At 39.0% G+C, this 16,944-nt stretch overlaps 2 protein-coding genes across 2 annotated transcripts; one reads left to right on the top strand and one right to left on the bottom strand.

The window, feature by feature from the left end:
• Window positions 1–156: 156 nt before the first annotated feature.
• LOC127944481 (telomere zinc finger-associated protein) lies at window positions 157–8,732 on the bottom strand. The gene is made up of 11 exons (XM_052540431.1): window positions 8,573–8,732; window positions 6,765–7,514; window positions 6,354–6,628; window positions 5,300–5,411; window positions 5,070–5,162; window positions 4,903–4,989; window positions 4,613–4,767; window positions 4,274–4,410; window positions 3,980–4,144; window positions 1,792–1,880; window positions 157–1,712 (listed from the first exon to the last, which is right to left on the bottom strand). Exons 1-11 carry the CDS (start codon window positions 8,573–8,575, stop codon window positions 1,296–1,298), a joined length of 2,283 nt encoding a protein of 760 aa, XP_052396391.1. The 5' UTR covers window positions 8,576–8,732; the 3' UTR covers window positions 157–1,295.
• A 5-nt stretch (window positions 8,733–8,737) lies between these two features.
• On the top strand, window positions 8,738–16,930 carry LOC127944482 (polynucleotide 5'-hydroxyl-kinase NOL9). Its single transcript, XM_052540432.1, has 13 exons — window positions 8,738–9,326; window positions 9,654–10,174; window positions 10,315–10,537; window positions 11,046–11,176; window positions 11,409–11,553; window positions 12,621–12,717; window positions 12,881–12,978; window positions 13,130–13,291; window positions 14,594–14,846; window positions 14,999–15,113; window positions 15,440–15,614; window positions 15,764–15,897; window positions 16,440–16,930. The coding sequence occupies exons 2-13, from the start codon at window positions 9,707–9,709 to the stop codon at window positions 16,560–16,562; spliced, it is 2,124 nt and encodes a 707-aa protein (XP_052396392.1). The 5' UTR covers window positions 8,738–9,326; window positions 9,654–9,706; the 3' UTR covers window positions 16,563–16,930.
• Window positions 16,931–16,944: the final 14 nt, after the last annotated feature.

A 16,944-nucleotide genomic window follows, 5' to 3' on the forward strand; every position in this document is an offset into this window, starting at 1 on the left:
ATGAGGAATAGATGAAGGTATTGTATTTTTGTGCCAAATTGTATTAAAATGCTTTATTAATAACTGGAAGTAGTAATTCAGTATCGCGTTACTCTTGAATAGATGTATGTGTTTGACATTACCAGTGTGAAACTAATTATTTACGATACGCTTAAGCAGTATTTGATGTTGATTTTATTTTTCTTAGAATATTTAGTTAAAATCATTTGTACAATACAGACAAGGCAATGATTTGTGTAATGTTTGTTTGTTTGGTCAACCAATAACTGTTACTTTTTGCTCTTTTCACATGTATATGTAATAAGATCACAATCACGTGAGAGACAAACTATCTGACATACAGTTTTAACATTCGAATGTTCTGCAAAGCCCCTCACAGAGTCTTCAGCTCGAGCACAATAGCACATAAAAGTTGAACTCAATAAAGAATAGTAAACATATAATCAGAACTGACCATGGTTTTACGGTGTAATATTTATCTATGCACATTATTCCAAATCAGTGTTCAGTACAGTATATTAAGTATCCTGTTTCACTCTGAAATACATCAAATTACAGATGTAAAGTGGGATGTAGGAAATCTGATTATTTTTTTCTTTTGAATCTAGTGTATTTAGCATTTGAATTAAGTTGTACATAATGTTTTATGAAATTAAATTCATTAAAACCATAGAAAAAGATGTGCATGGAAAAGTGAATAAAATAGATTTGTATTTCAATGAATTATTCCATTAAAACAAGAGTATACATTAAGCTAGTGACTGTTTTGCCTGTTTTACAGTAGTCTTTCTTTTACATTTTGCCATCCAGATGCTGAATAAATCTAGACATTATCTTACAAGAAATTTGGTCACATGTTATTGTATCCAATTTTGTCAAACATCTTGTAATTGCCAGGTAATTATTTAGTACAAAACTTTTGAGTTTTTATCTGTCCATCCAAATAGAGTAAGAAAATTATCAAACAAAAGCTGTAGACACAGTCTGACTTGAAAAGCTGGTTAACAGCTAAACATTTTTGCAGAAGCTGGGTTACAAATGACTTGGGTTCAAAATAATTGCTGACTCCAATCTCCTACTGATCCCAAAAATGTAGTTCTGGAAAGGTCAAGATGATCTTGCATCGTCATGCTTGATACAACCAAGTCTTCTGTCATTTCCAAGTTCTTTGAAGATAAATGAATAAGAAAATGATTTCTTCATGCAAGAAAGCTTTTCATTTACAATGAATGTCTCAAATTCTTAAACCTTTGTCAAGTAGCTTCGTTGCTCTGGAATCAATAAGTCCCCTTCATTTAAACTTTCCCATCAGCTCCATAGCTGGGCAGTTCCACCACCACACTGGACTGATGGATGGGGTACGCATCAGTCACCAGCAGGGTCTGCTCGTTCACATCTGTTACAGTGAACAGAGTCTGCTCCACCCCCCCATCAGTCCTTCCAGTCTGTTCACCACTCACTGCTCCATCAGTCACTGAACACGTGGCCTGCTCTCCTGTTCCTCCAGCAGAGGCTGAGACGACCTGTTTCACAACAACCTCCTCTGGCTGGTTATCCATGTCTGCTGGTCCTGCGTGAGCCTCTGTCTGGCCGGGAGGACTCGATGAGGCAGCTGCACTCTCATCCTTCACTACCAGGTTACGTAAGCGTCTCAGTTTGGGGTTGTAGTTCTCCACGCGGTTGTGGATCTGTAAGTGTCGTCGCAAATGTGCCTGTCAAAGGCAAGATAGAGATGCTTTTAAAAAAATTATTTTTCTGATATCTTAATCCATAAATACATCTGATTCATACCTGTCTGGTGAACTTGTAACCACATTCAGAACACTCAAATTTTCTCATGCCTTTGTGACGTCGTACATGAACACGAAGCTGCTCAATGGCTGATGGGGCATTATGGGATATTTAATTATTATTCATTATTGATCACTTTAAACTATTGCTATATATATATATATATATATATATATATATATATTGTCACGGGAGGAGCACAAGACAGACACAGTGGGCGTGGCGTCAGGCCTCGGAGAGGCTTTTATTAACAGAAATCATAAAACAAAGGGAATAAAAGTGGCCAAAGGGGGAAAGTGTCCAAAATAACAGGGAATCTGGTGTCCTCGTCGTGCTGCGGGATTTGTGTAGGTCGGGCAGTGTTCATCAAGGAAGGGTCCAGGCAAGGGGCGGAGTCCGGCGGCCGCACGCGCTCCCCTCCTTGGTCCGGGGCGCGAGGGGCGGCGGCTTCTCCTAGCGGCCGCGTCTCTCTCGTTGGCCGCGGCGCTGGTAGGGGATGGACGGCCCGGCATCCTGGCCCGTCGGCCGTGTATACGGGTGCGGTTCCCATCCGGATCGCGGGTCCGGCAGCTCACGTCTTGGTGGCGCGGGAGTCCCTCAACGCACCCTTCCTGGACCCACGAGGACACCAGTGTGCATGCACGGGGAAGAGACCGGTCTCCTGAGGAGAGGCGCGTTGGGCTTTTAAACAGCGGCGGTAATGAGGCTCCACTTCCTTCAGGTGTGCCCCATCACACGCCGCCAGCCCTGACTCGTCCAGCGCCCCTCCTCTCACACACCCACTCCAGTCGGGAGCCTGGTGAAGGGCGGCGATTTAGGACGGGGTGCCGGTGATAATCAGGGAGGAGGCAGCTGACTCGTCACATTCCCCCTCCCAAGCGACATCCCCGTCATCAGGGCGCCGCCCACACGGGAGTGCTACCATCCTCAACCAGGCTCCAAACGGTCGGAGTGGGCGGGGCTTCCTCTCCGGGCGGTCCTCCCTCTCGCAGCGCACCAGAACAGGGACAGAGAAACCGGGTTTTAGTGACAGCCTCAACCAACCACAGGGTAAAATGACAATGGAAAAGTCACTTACCCCTTGTGTGGTTGGGAGGCTGTCCCCAGTTTTCCTCCGTCCCAGTCTGGGTTCTCACGAACGTTTGCAAGCGAGAGGGAGTGACGTCACCAGACGTTTCCCAACTGCGCTGTCTAGGCTCCGCCTTGCCCACATTCTCCACCAGTGTCACGGGAGGAGCACAAGACAGACACAGTGGGCGTGGCGTCAGGCCTCGGAGAGGCTTTTATTAACAGAAATCATAAAACAAAGGGAATAAAAGTGGCCAAAGGGGGAAAGTGTCCAAAATAACAGGGAATCTGGTGTCCTCGTTGTGCTGCGGGGTTTGTGTGGGTCGGGCAGTGTTCACCGAGGAAGGGTCCAGGCAAGGGGCGGAGTCCGGCGGCCGCACGCGCTCCCCTCCTAGGTCCGGGGCGCGAGGGGCGGCGGCTTCTCCTAGCGGCCGCGTCTCTCTCATTGGCCGCGGCACTGGTAGGGGATGGACGGCCCGGCATCCTGGCCCGTCGGCCGTGTAAACGGGTGCGGTTCTCCTCCGGATCGCGGGTCCGGCAGCTCACGTCTTGGTGGCGCGGGAGTCCCTCAACGCTCCCTTCCTGGACCCACGAGGACACCAGCGTGCATGCACGGGGAAGAGACCGGTCTCCTGAGGAGAGGCGCGTTGGGCTTTTAAACAGCGGCGGTAATGAGGCTCCACTTCCTTCAGGTGTGCCCCATCACACGCCGCCAGCCCTGACTCGTCCAGCGCCCCTCCTCTCACACACCCACTCCAGTCGGGAGCCTGGTGAAGGGCGGCGATTTAGGACGGGGTGCCGGTGATAATCAGGGAGGAGGCAGCTGACTCGTCACAATATATATATATATATATATACACACGTGTGTGTGTGTGTTGTCAAATCACATACATATCGTATAATGTATAATAAAACATGTTAATTTTAGCTAATTTTAATAATAAATGTTATTTCATGTAATATAAATTCTATATAAATTGTGTGTATACATACATATATGTATATATATATATATATATATATATATATATATACACAGTATATAAATCTATAATGAAAATAATATTTGTTGTCAAATAAAATAAATAAAATGCAATACACACACACACTTAAATCTTACCTTTAAAGGTTTTGTTGCAGATGTGGCAAAAGTGTGGTCGACCTTCTTGGTGTTTGCTGGCTATGTGCCGTAAGAGAGGGCCTTTCTCAGTAAAGCGTTGCTCACAAAACTCACAACTAAATGGCCGTTCTCCTGTATGCGTGCGGTGGTGTTTGTCCAGACTCGCTGCTCACACAATCAGCAAACATCTTGTTAACAATACAAAACTAACAGAGAAAATGCATGGTTTCAGATTTAAAAAAAAAACTGGAAATCAAAAAGGCCAGAGTTAAATAACTTTTGCTGTAAAATTACCTTGTGTGCGAAATGTCTTGCCACACAGGTGGCACTGGAAAGGTTTCTCTCCAGTATGTGTGCGAAGGTGCATGTTTAGATTGGTTTTCTGTGTAAAAGCATGATTGCAGAACTCACACACAAAAGGACGCTCGTTTCTGGAAAGAAGCACAACAAATACAGCTCAGCACTACTCCACTCAGTCTTTTCACCACATGCATGCATAATTCTAGCATTGGCTAAAAGCCTCGCCTTTCAAAAGCAGGCAAAATATAATTAGCAATCAGTTTAAACAATAAATAAAGCACGTTTCAGTTCTTTGTTTCTTTATGGAAATATTTAATGATGTCCTATGTTAACCTGTGAATGGCTTTGATGTGCATTTGCAGGCCGTTGCGGCTGGACGCCCGATGACCGCACTCCTCACACACAAAGAGTTTCTCACCACGATGTTTGGCTGACTCGTGCAGACGTAGCTCAGTGCGGGACAGGAAGCGCTTGGGACACAATGTACACTAAACGAGACACATGACAAATAATCCACAACACAAAACATTAAATTAAATCAGTGATAGCTGATTTTGTGTTTAGTTTTGAATGGCAGGGCATTATTGTATTGCAAACAATTTATTAGCATTAGAGTCACTTACTGCGTGTGGTTTGGGAGCTCCATGTACTTTAATCATGTGGATCCTGAGGTCTTTCTTCTGCATGAACTGCTCAGGGCATGACGTGCACTAATATGACAAGTAAGATTACATTGGCACAATGTCTGTAGACAAAAGGTCATATCTGGCCTCCACAATGGAAGACGTACCTTATTGGGCATCTCTCCTGTGTGTGTGACCATATGAACACGCAGCTCATGTCGCTTTTTAAAGGTCATGGTGCATTTCAAACAAGAAAACACCTGGCACAAACCGAAAGTTGCATTAAGTAAATACTAGTAATATAAAAGCTGTAATATAAAACCACCAAAAATAACACATTATTGTTGTTTTATTGTATGTATTCATATTGTTAATTGTCTCCCGCTATCAAACTCACCATTTCTGCTCTGATAAGACAATTCCTGGCTTCATGCTCTAGAAGGTTTTCCTTCCTATAGTAGCACTTCCCACATTTAGCACATTCAAAGGGCTTCTCTCCTGTATGTCTCCTTGCAGAAAACAAGATGGAAGGAAAGACAGAACTTTGCATTGAGGCACGATCAGTCATATTAATTACTTACAAAAAAATTATTCAATAGCAATTACACACAAACAAAACAAAAAAAAACACCAGCCTCTATATATAACATTAATCTTATATATGTCTACAATATTTTTTTCATAGAAATATACACTACTGTTCAACATTTGGGGTCAACAACTGTTTTTAAAAGAAATTAATACTTTTATTCAATAAAAACACATTATATTGATCAAACGTGACAGTGAATGCATTTATAATGTAACATAACATTCTATTGCAAATAAATGCTGTTCTTATGAACTTTCTATTCACCAGAGAATCCTAAAAAAAAGTTTTTTGTGATTACAGCAAATCAGCATATTAGAATGAAGACTGCAGTAATGGTTGCTGAAAATTCAGCTTTGCATCACAGGAATAAATTACATTATTCTTATATTCTTCTTCTTATTATTATTATCTTATATCATTATTATTATACATTATTAAATTATATACACCCGTATTTTTCGGACTATAAGTCGCACCTGAGTATAAGTCGCATCAGACCAAAAATACGTCATGATGAGGAAAAACATATATAAGTCGCACTGGACTATAAGTCACATTTATTTAGAACCAAGAACCAAGAGAAAACATTACCGTCTCCAGCCGCAAGAGGGCGCTCTATGTCTTCAGTGATAGACTACAGGAGCACTGAGCAGCATAGAGTGCCCTCTCGTGGCTGGAGATGTTGTAATGTTTTCTATTGGTTCATTTCTCTTGGTTCATTTCTCTCGGTTCATGTCAAATTAATTTTGATAAATAAGTCGCACCTGACTATAAGTCGCAGGACCAGCCAAACTATGAAAAAAAGTGTGACTAATAGTCCGGAAAATACGGTATATAAAATTAACAAAGAGGAAGATACCTGTTGTGTACTTTCAGGTAGTACTTGCTGAGGAATGTTTTATGACATGTAGGACATTGGACAGAGCCTTTCTTGCTGTCTTTAGATGTTCCTTCCCCATTCTTTTTATTGGTACTTCTTTTGTGTCGTTTGCATGTTCCCCGTGGAGTCTTTGACGTCGAGCAAGGTGAATCATGAGGCACATACTCTTCATCGGTACCCTCAATAAGAATGTCCATACTGCCACCTCTATCACTGTCATCATCATCCTCATTGTCAACAGATCCATCCACCTGCTAATGGAGAATTAATAGAAAATGTACAACAGATTCATAATCAATGCATTCAATTTTCATTGTCAGATCAGTGCAGAGATGATCAAGTTTAAATTATTTTATTTGAATAAATGACTTCTGGTTGAAAATGGATTACCTCAGTCTCACTGGTGTCTTGATGTTTGAGGTGATCTCCGTCCTCAGTGGCAGCAGTCTCCTGCTCTTTGTCTTCTAGAGATGATGGTTTTCTTCGTCCTGCTCTCTGCCTCGTGTTAGAAGACATGTGACTTTCCCCGACTAGTCGATTGGGCCCTTTTACAAGCCTTCCAGAACGTGTGGTGGTAGTCGACGTCGAGGCAGGAGGGTCATCATCACTAGCTGTGACCACTGAACCTATCTGGAATGCATCGAGTTTATTTTTCGTCCTCGGCCAAGAACTAGTCTTTCCTTTCGGGGTGTGATCAGGCTGAGGGTCTGCAGATATGAGAGTCAATAGTTGTTTGGCTGTATCATCTTCACTCGAGACAGGTGACTGCAAAGTCTTTACACATGGCAAACTCAGGCAAGGTATGAGAGACTCTGGCACTGATAGTCCGCTAGCTGCATTCTGAATCTTTTCTAAATTGCTATCATCTAAGTGGAGTTCACCAGTATAAAAAAAGTTAAGAAGTAGCTCTAGTCCATCATCAGGGCACTCTATTGGCAAGTCGATCTGTACACATGGTGTGTCTGAACTGGAGTCTTGGAACAAGTGGCTGAAACAGGCAAGAACATTACGATGGGCCAGATGCACCTTCCCACCGACTGTGCTCAGTATGGCATCACAGAAGTGGCCAAGACCCCTCTGATGGTTGAGCAAGGATAGCACCCGCTGAGCGTGAGAGGTGCCTTGAGCAGGTATCGCCATCTAGAAAAGCAGGAGACATCAGTTTCATTCAATTTGTGATTTTATCAAAATTAAATTCTAGATAAAGACAACATAACATACATTTATTGATTAATAAATGTATGCATTGAAATGAAATACTTAAATAATTAATATAAACATTAAATTAAAATGCAAATGATTTTTACTAATTCATGAGCATTTATAATAATAAAAAAATGCTCGATCTCATAGTTATAATACATTTATTTAAAATACAATAAGAGTGTGTCCTAGTTTTATTACTATACTGTAATTATTATGAAATACAAAAAAAAAAAGTAAATGATGAAAATCTTCCATTATTGTAATTACAAGAGCTCACTTATTTTGATTCAAAAACATGTATTTTTTCTGTTTTGATTAATTTACTAATAAATGTTTTATGCAACTTTAAAGAATTTTAGAAAATCATGAAATACTGCAATTATTGTACTACAAGAATATATGTTTATAGCAATAATTTGCTTATTTTGGCGTAGTTCAGTTTATTACAAGTACACAGAATAATTATGAACATTTTAATTTAAATTAAATATTTAAATTACAAACAAATACTAAATACATACATTTGAAACTACTTTTACTTAATTTAATCATAGATATTTATGATAAAAAGAATTTATGCTCAGAAATATAATACATTTGTGTAAAAGTACAATAAAAAGTGTGTCTGTTCTGGTTTTATTATGATACCGTCATTATTTATAAATGTTTCATTAAGATATAATGTTTGTAGAGGTCGTACAACTTTGAGTAATTTTCTAAAATCACGAAAAACTGAAATTATCGTATTACGAGCACTGTTGGGTATTGCAAGTTCTTGCTTATTTTGGCACAGTTCATTTTATAAAACAGTGCACAGAATAATTCTGCACGTTTTCATGCATGCTCAAGAAAGTTTCCCCACATGATGCGGATGACTTTGGTCAAAGACTGCTTGATCAATTAAAACGACCTTAACGTTAATCACGATGCTCGCTTTTTAATGACGCTCCCTAAACTACTCGCCGCACAACCATCAACCGTTCACGACTCACCATTTAGCGTACATTAGATCATTGCTCTCATCTTTCTTTTCATATGCTGAAAGCACACATATATGCGTTATGTAACCTACTGAGTAAATCATAAATAACACAGCGTCAAAAGCTTAATTTAGGCGAAAGAACAAGAAGCCATGTTGAAACAGAAACAGGAAGTGACGTTGAATATGTTGGCCCTCTCCGGCCGGTAGCTGGCCGTTCACCCCATTACGCTGGGAACGAATTTCTTCAAATATGAACTAATTGAATAATTTAGCTATTTTATTCAAACTGCACACAAATTCTTCAATTTTATAACATGTTTGAACGTTATGGTGAAGTATTTTATACCGAAGTGGATTTATTCAGGATTGTAGTATAGAATCAAAGCTCCTTTGAACTCCGTAACATCTGTTGTTGTCCATCACACGGCACACATGCTAACCGTGAGCGCACGGCGCTGCACAAAATTGCTTCCGTTATCCACAGAGTTGTATATTTGACATGGGTTACACGTTTTCTTCATATTTACACTTTCAGACCTATTCATTATACAGTGACAGTGCGGTCTCAAAGCAGATGAAAAGTGGGAAATTAGCAGCTTCGTCTCGATCAGTGGAGGAGTGGAAGCACAAACAGCATCGTGCCTCGTGAAGTGATGCTCAAAGCCAGTCACAGAGAAACAACAGCTGCACCACACAAAATCAATTTCTGATTTGATTCGAATCTGTTAGTATTACCAGTTGTAGCTGCTTCCCACTTTAAACAGGTACGTTACGTTAACTACGTGAACTAACGACAGCCCTGAAACTTGCTTTCTGTATCATTTCACAACAACATATGATCTTACTAGTGATTAGTAATAATACTGTGTGAAACAATACTTTACTAACTGCATAAAGTAAAGCCAACAGATAGGAAAAAACTATTATGTTAACTTGACCAAACCAACTTAGTGATATTTTGTTTAATCTTTTAGTTATTCTGTCTATCTAGCCATCCACTTTTAGTTTTTTATGCATTTCTGATCTAGACAAAATCTATTTGTTACTCCAGATGTTCTGATGCCGTCATCACTGCATGTCTTCATTCACAGGTGTCTCCCTGCCCTGGATTTATGACGTTTTCAGTCTTGTTGGAGTTCATTGGATGACAATGAAAGTACACAAGGTTTCTTCTCAGTCCCAACACGAGCAGCGACATGCCACCAAGCGCCACGGCAAGAATAAATGGCGCAAAAAGACACACAGTCTGGACTCCACTCTCCTAAACACAAGTACTGGGACTGCAAAATTGGAGAAACCAATACCCAAAAGGGAGAAACCCACATTAAAACGTTTGAAGAAGTTGTATACGAAGCCTATCCCTGAAAACTGCTGTGCCGAGCAGAGAAAGGTTAAGGCTCATGTCCACACAAATGGAGGCACAGAGCTGAATGGCAGCAGCAGTTTAGTGGACTCTCAAGAATGGAGTGAATATGCCAATAGTGTTCTTCAGAATGGAATGGAGAGTTCAACCTCACCTAAGACAGACCAGATGGAGGAGGACGGTCTTCAGTTCCATGCCCAGTTTGACAAGACCCACAATAATGCTGTTTTAGTCATGAAACAAGGCCAGGTAGACTGCTTACCTCAGCTATACACTTTTAAATGCTAGGATTTTATATATATATATTGCACTTGTGTCACTTACTTATATTGGTCCTCCATCACTAGTTTCTATAAGTATACTGACTTTTGTGTCTGATATCTGTGCAGGTCTTGTGTTTCCGTGGGAAGTGCCTGCTCACTTGCCTCTATGGTCATGTAGAGGTGCTGGGCTTCACCATAGAGGAGGGCCAACAGCCTTACCCCCTGTTCTCACCACCGTCCCACTGCCCTCTCACCATCACTGCCTTAGGAAACAACCCCCCATCCAGCAAGAACAAGAAGGAGGGGCTGCTGGAAGCAAAAGCTGTTGTTCACAAATATTTCTCCTCAGGTATCATCAGAAGCAGTGTCCTCCCTTCTAAATACCTTTTTTATTTTTATATAATTTTCTCACGATCATATCTTACATAAAGGAAAGATATGGCAGGTAAATAAGGTAAAGAGGCAATTAATAGATATCACCATACTTTTCTAGTTGATCATTACATAATTACAAAAAAAAATGGTATTGCAAGATTGCAGAAACGTCTTGTTTAAATATACATTTAAAAATGATACATTTTATGAAATTTGCAGAACGGTGTTTCAGAACAGATTTTGTTGTTTTTTACAGAGGCGGGTTTCAATCACTCCATGAATCAGAAAATACTGTTAACTGCCAAAAAATAATAATATTAATCACATTACACATTGGATACACAAAGAGCCAAATAGCCCGAAATGTCAAAATTGGCCAGTGCAGTTTTTTAATGCAGTGTCTTGCCTTAAATTAATTTCTATCTACACTAAAGTCTATTTTTCTTTAATGTTCTGTTGCGATTGATTTTTTTAATGTTTAGAGCCGAGTAAAAAGCTCATGAGTGAGCTGGACTCTGACTCATGTGTGGTGCTTCTGGAGCCTCTGAACACGCCGCTCACCCGCGTTCTCACCAGCTTCTCAGAACTCTCAGAGATCTTTGGTCTCAACTCGGTAAGTTGGTGGCATTTCAGATTTTGTATGTTCATGTTTAAAGTAGCTGATGTGTATATGGTTTGTGATGTTCAAATACATTCTCAGTTTAATATCCAGTGGCAACTATGAGTAAGCCATTTGAAGGAAGAATGTAAACACTGTGACTCTGTGACGCTTTTGACATTGTTTGTTTGAGCATCCTGGCATAGCAACAAAGATATATTTGTGTCTGTGTTTATACGTCTTGCAGAAGGAGCTGAAGTCTCAGGCTGCCGTCTATAATCCTGTTCTGTCAGCTGTCGGTGTAACAGCTCTGCGTGGACCTTGTGCACAGGGTCTGGTGATGTCACGTAGCTACAGAGAAGCTATAAGCAGATTGCTCAGTGCCTGGTCAGGTAAATGTTAACCATTTTATTTTCCTTATTTATTTTGAAGGAATATTTAAAGGAATAGTTCACCAAAAAAAAAAAATCTTCATCATTTACTCTCCCTCATGTCATTCCACACCTGTATAATTTAATTATATAATTAATAATATAACGATCCCTCAATATGGATTGACACATCAAATCTTTAACGATATGATGTATTGATGCAAAGATGTAAAAAATCGTAATTTTGTAGTATAAATAGACACTTTTATTTTGACACTTTCCACATATTCACACAATGTCCGTTTACACGAATACTTAAGAGCTTGTTTTCGCCAGGACGAACAAATACAGACAAAATTACATAAAATGCATGTCTTGGTGATTATCCTTGTAAACACAGTTGGTTAGACATATGTCTTAATGTAAACAGTTTAGAAAGAAAACACATGTGTATCAGTATATTGGATCCGTGCCACAAAAAAAAAAGTCTAAAATAAAATTCGTTTTTTTGTTTTGTTTGTTTTGTTTGTTTAGTTACCAACATTTTTTGAAATATCTTCCTTTAAGTTCCACAGAATAAAAAATGTTTGGAATTAAATTATGAATAAATTAGGTCTGGGTTAAAAATATCGATTTCAAGATCAGTCATTTATTCTGTGCTGCTTATTTTGTAAATTAATCACTTCAGTTCGCTAAATATTATATGAAGGGCACCTGCCGTCCACTAATCACAATGAGCTTTGTGCTCTGTTACTTTTGATATGGAACAAAGTCTTAGCTTTCAAATTCTATCAGTTTAATCTCGAAATACAAATATATACAGTTTTGCCCCTCTTTAATGTGGCGTGATAGATCACACAGTTCAATGCGAACCGATCATTTCTTCCTGTTTAATACTAGTTATAGCACGAAACAAACATAAATGGACATCATAAGGGAATGTCAAAAGAAAAAGTAAAACTTACTGAAATGTATCAATCATCATAGAAAGACTACATTAAATTGTAAACCGTGTCACGTAATGTACTTTTCACGTAAGCCATTCAGTGTCCAAAAAATGTTTTAATATAAAATGTTTTTGTCCATAGGGGAATTTGACCGCTGTCCCATAATTCTTGTATGTGGGGGGAAATCCTCTGGAAAATCCACCTTCAATCGACACCTTATTAACAGCCTGCTCAATCAGTGAGTTCAATTGGTTAATTTCATCAGTTCAGTAATAAGAGGATAAATCGAGAGTAAATGTTGTGTTTTTGTAGACTAGCCTGCATGCAAAGTTATATAAGGAATTGACATATATTGTCATTTTAAAGTGGTATTTTTGCTGTCTACCTTGTTTTGTGTGTAGTACTGCAGGCGTAGAGTATTTGGAGTGTGATCTAGGCCAAACTGAGTTCACCCCTCCTGGGTGCCTTTCCTTAAGCACAGTTACAGAGCCGCTGCTGGGTAAGTATCATTCTCCATATCCATATAGCCACACAAGGTACATTTAAAAAGATTCTGTTAATTCAAAAGACCATTGTGCTGCAAAAAATCTAAACTATTTTACATTTAGCATATTCATTTATATGTTTGTAATAGTGGTGTTATTTCTCAGGGCCTCCTTTCACACACCTGCGTGACCCAGAGCACATGGTGTACTATGGTCAGGCAGATTGTCAGGCTGACATCGATCGGTATCTGGAGTCTCTCAAATCCCTCTGGCGCCATGTCAATGGAGAAAGTCCTGTCATCATCAATACTATGGGCTGGATCAGAGGTCAGCAATACAAATATTGCACATAAAATAGGAATATTGATTTGACCGGTATATCGACTTATTAATGGATCTTGAATATTTATTTATGCAAATATTAGGACTATCAATCAGTTTAATAAAATGATTTACTGAGTCAGATGGGTCAGAGGAATAATTAAAGTATTTTTTTCTTTTAATATTTGTAGCACTATTAAATATATTTAATATTTATCATTTTCTTTTTAACAGATAATAATAGTAGGGCTGCCGTGATAACCGCAATATTGTAATACCACGCTATTGACAAGCAAACCGCAGAGGAAAGATAACAACCGCGGCAACAGCAGTGTTCAATTTTTTTACTTTTTTTTTTTTTATGAGGCTATGGCCTTCTTGTTTTTTCAATTTGTCACTGTGCATTCAATGTAAAATAAATTAATGATACAATATTATGACTGTAATTTTCTCGCGAGCCGTTGTACTGTAGCTTTATGGTGCTTCGTTTGTTTTGAATAGTTCGGCTGAAACGATGGGAGACGCTCGATCTCGTCCCAAACCTAATGTCACGTCACCAGTTTGGGAACATTTTGGCTTTCAACCCAATGAAAAGGGCGAGCCAGCGAATATAGATGAGCCGATATGCAAAATTTGCTGCAAAAAGGTTCCTGTGACGCAGCAATACATCTAATTTGAGGTCATTGGGACATTCTAAAACGCATAATGTGAAAAACGCTTAAGGTGGTTTAATGTATTAATACAGTGATATTAACAGACCAAACTCACTAAACATCATACTAATAAAGTATACTATCTACAAAAAATCAGATGATCCCTGAATATGTAAACTGAAAAAAATGAATGCGACCTCACACGCTATCTGCATGAGGAGTGCATCGACTCCAGCGGGAATCCACGGTCCTGGTGGGCCAGTGGTGGCACGATAATCAGTCTAGATTTCCGCTGCTGCCCAAAGTCGCGCGCAAATACGTGTAATACATGTTAGAACTCTATAATTTCTTTAAAAAAAAAATCTTGTTGCTGTTTGGCATTTAACAATAAACAAAAATGTTTTAAAACTTACTTGTAAGTTAAAAAAGCAAAAATATATGCTACATAACTCAACGATAGAGCTTTGTATGCAGCAAAATCTGGATAAATTAGGTATGTAAAAAACAAAAAACGAAGGTAAAACCGCATATCACGCTATTGAGCCACCCATGATAACCGCAGGGGAAATTTCTTAACCGCGACAGCCCTAAATAATAGTTTTCATTTGAGTTTATGGTACTGACATCCTAACACTTGTCTTTCTCTCTTTCACAGGCCATGGCTTTCAGATACTGGTCGACCTCATTCGCCTGTTTTCCGTTACGCATGTAGTGCAGTTGAGTTATGGAAACGCACCACAGTGTCAACATCTTACCCCAGACTTCCTCAGAACTGCCCACGGCTGGCAGACGCACCCACTGACGCCGCCCACCCTGACAGAGGAGCCAGTCAGTCACCTCTCCACTCGATCTCATGTGTTACTCAGTGTCCAGTCAGAATTTGAAGGTGCTGGGACATCTGGAGTAATGTAAGCCAGCCAGCTTCCCCACTTTGGATTTTAACTGTTCCTATTTTCAGTTGGCAAATGATTTGGTGAACACGTAACTGATTTGTAAAGTATTAATATCCAGATATGTATGATCTGAACTAAAGTAAATTCCCATCCTGTATTCCTCATAGGCAACATCAGCGCAGTAACGAGCTGCGAGACCTGGCTCTGCTCAGTTACTTCAGTAAGCTGCAGTCCCCAGAACCTGGCCCAGTCCTCCCGCTCCACTGCTTCACACCTTACCAGGTTTTATTCTTTATGTTTAAAAAACATTTTGCTTCATTTAATTTAATTTTAAAAATTAAATTATTCATATTTTATTTCATTTTTTAATAGTTTTTCATTTTATATTTATTTTCTTATTTTGAAGTTTTATTTCATTTTTATTCATTCTTTTGATTCTAGTATTTTACTTTTTATTCTGATTATGTATGACTGTTATATTATTTATTCATTATTTATTTTGTATTTTACTTTTTGTTTCTTTTTATTTGGATTTATTTAATTTAATTTTAATTTTGATAATGCATGACTCTTTCAAATAAAAGTCTTTTTGTGCTCAATAATTGCAGGTCCCACTCTCAGCAGTGGCTATAGGGGTAACACACTGTGAGGTGGCACCCACCAACATCCTCTATGTGGCCAATGCCAGTGTAGTGGGATTATGCTGTCTGAGTGAAAAGGTTGTGGGCAGAGAAGGTCCTGTTGTACTCTCCCAAACTCCTATCTGTCAATGTGTGGGCTTAGGTGTGTATATATACATATATGAATCTGAGATTGAATTGATCGGTCAAATGACATAGCATATGTAGTGACATTACAAATATTCATTATACATCAAAACAAGACTATGTAATCTTCCTTAAAAATAATGTACCTGCTGTTGTGTTTTTAAGGTGTTTTGAGAGGGGTAGACATGGCACGTGGTTTGTACTTTCTGGTTTCTCCAGTGTCCCCCTCTGTCCTGAGACACGTGAACTGTCTCCTGCTGGGAGAGATCACTCTGCCTAAAATATTGCTCACCAAGCAGGTACGTGAATCAGCACTATACACTACCCTTCATAGGTATGGGGTTAATGGGGTCACCAAGGCTGCATTTATTTGAGCAAAAATAGTATTATTGTCCAGAAATCATTTTAAGATGCTGATTTGGTGCTCAAACATCACAGTTACAAAATGTACTGCTTAATTCTTTATGGATATAATATTTTATATTTGTAATATTTTGTTCAGGGTTTTTTAATTAATTTCAAAATGTCAGCATTTATTTGAAGAGAATATTTTTGTAACAATGTGAAAGTCTTTATTAATTTCTTTAAAAAAATATTCTATGGACTTTTTAAAGAATTTACAAACTTTTCAGCAGTAGTGTAGATTATGGAAATCCATGAAATAAAATAACCAAAGGGTGCATTTTACAATTTACTCATTGAATATAAGGGTCCAAAAGAGAGATAATAATTTGTGTGATGGCAAAATGGTTAAGTGTTGAATGTTAACAAACCTAATGGGTCTTTGTTGTTATCAAATTGTACTTAAACTCTCTCTTTCTCTTTTTTTTTTTTCCTCCAGTATGGCATTGAAGGAGATTTACCTTACGTCACCACAGACTACAGTTTTGAAGTCCAAGGGGCAGGAAAGCTTCACATCTACAAAGGACTGACAAGGCCTGGTTTTATAAAGTCAAATAACTAAGCTCTTCTGTATAAACACTGCTTTCTGTGAATGACATTTCTATCCTTGTATTTGTTTTATACCCTAAATATTGAGGTCAAATTTGCCATTGAATGTACAAATCTACACAAGTATTTTGGCTTTTGGAACTGTAAACTGGGTAGATGGAGTGTATGAGTTCATATGCTGTTTCTTTATCTCTTGTTTAATGGCTCCATGTTTAAGATCCATATGGGAAACTATCGTCTTGATTTTCTGTACTGTTACAGATTGTCTATGTCATTAAGGAAGTGTCAGAAAGAGTCTTTGTTTTCTTTTACCAAGTCACATTCCCAAACCAAGACAATGCAGGCTGTAAAATATTAAAGTGGGTTTCACTTTTGTCAAGATTAGTCTCTCATTG

This window comes from Carassius gibelio, chromosome A23 (genome assembly GCF_023724105.1).
Source record: "Carassius gibelio isolate Cgi1373 ecotype wild population from Czech Republic chromosome A23, carGib1.2-hapl.c, whole genome shotgun sequence".
Lineage (NCBI taxonomy): Eukaryota > Metazoa > Chordata > Actinopteri > Cypriniformes > Cyprinidae > Carassius > Carassius gibelio.

Bases quoted from the DNA above. Each gene is read 5' to 3' on its own strand.
- LOC127944481 (XM_052540431.1), bottom strand. The intron at 4,768-4,902 runs GTAAGTGACTCT...TGTCTCGTTTAG, and splicing joins GAGCTCCCAAACCACACGCA to TGTACATTGTGTCCCAAGCG. The intron at 1,713-1,791 runs GTATGAATCAGA...TGCCTTTGACAG, and splicing joins GTTACAAGTTCACCAGACAG to GCACATTTGCGACGACACTT.
- LOC127944482 (XM_052540432.1), top strand. From the start codon at position 9,707: ATGACAATGAAAGTACACAAGGTTTCTTCTCAGTCCCAACACGAGCAG. The intron at 12,979-13,129 runs GTAAGTATCATT...GTTATTTCTCAG, and splicing joins AGTTACAGAGCCGCTGCTGG to GGCCTCCTTTCACACACCTG. The intron at 13,292-14,593 runs GTCAGCAATACA...TCTCTTTCACAG, and splicing joins TACTATGGGCTGGATCAGAG to GCCATGGCTTTCAGATACTG.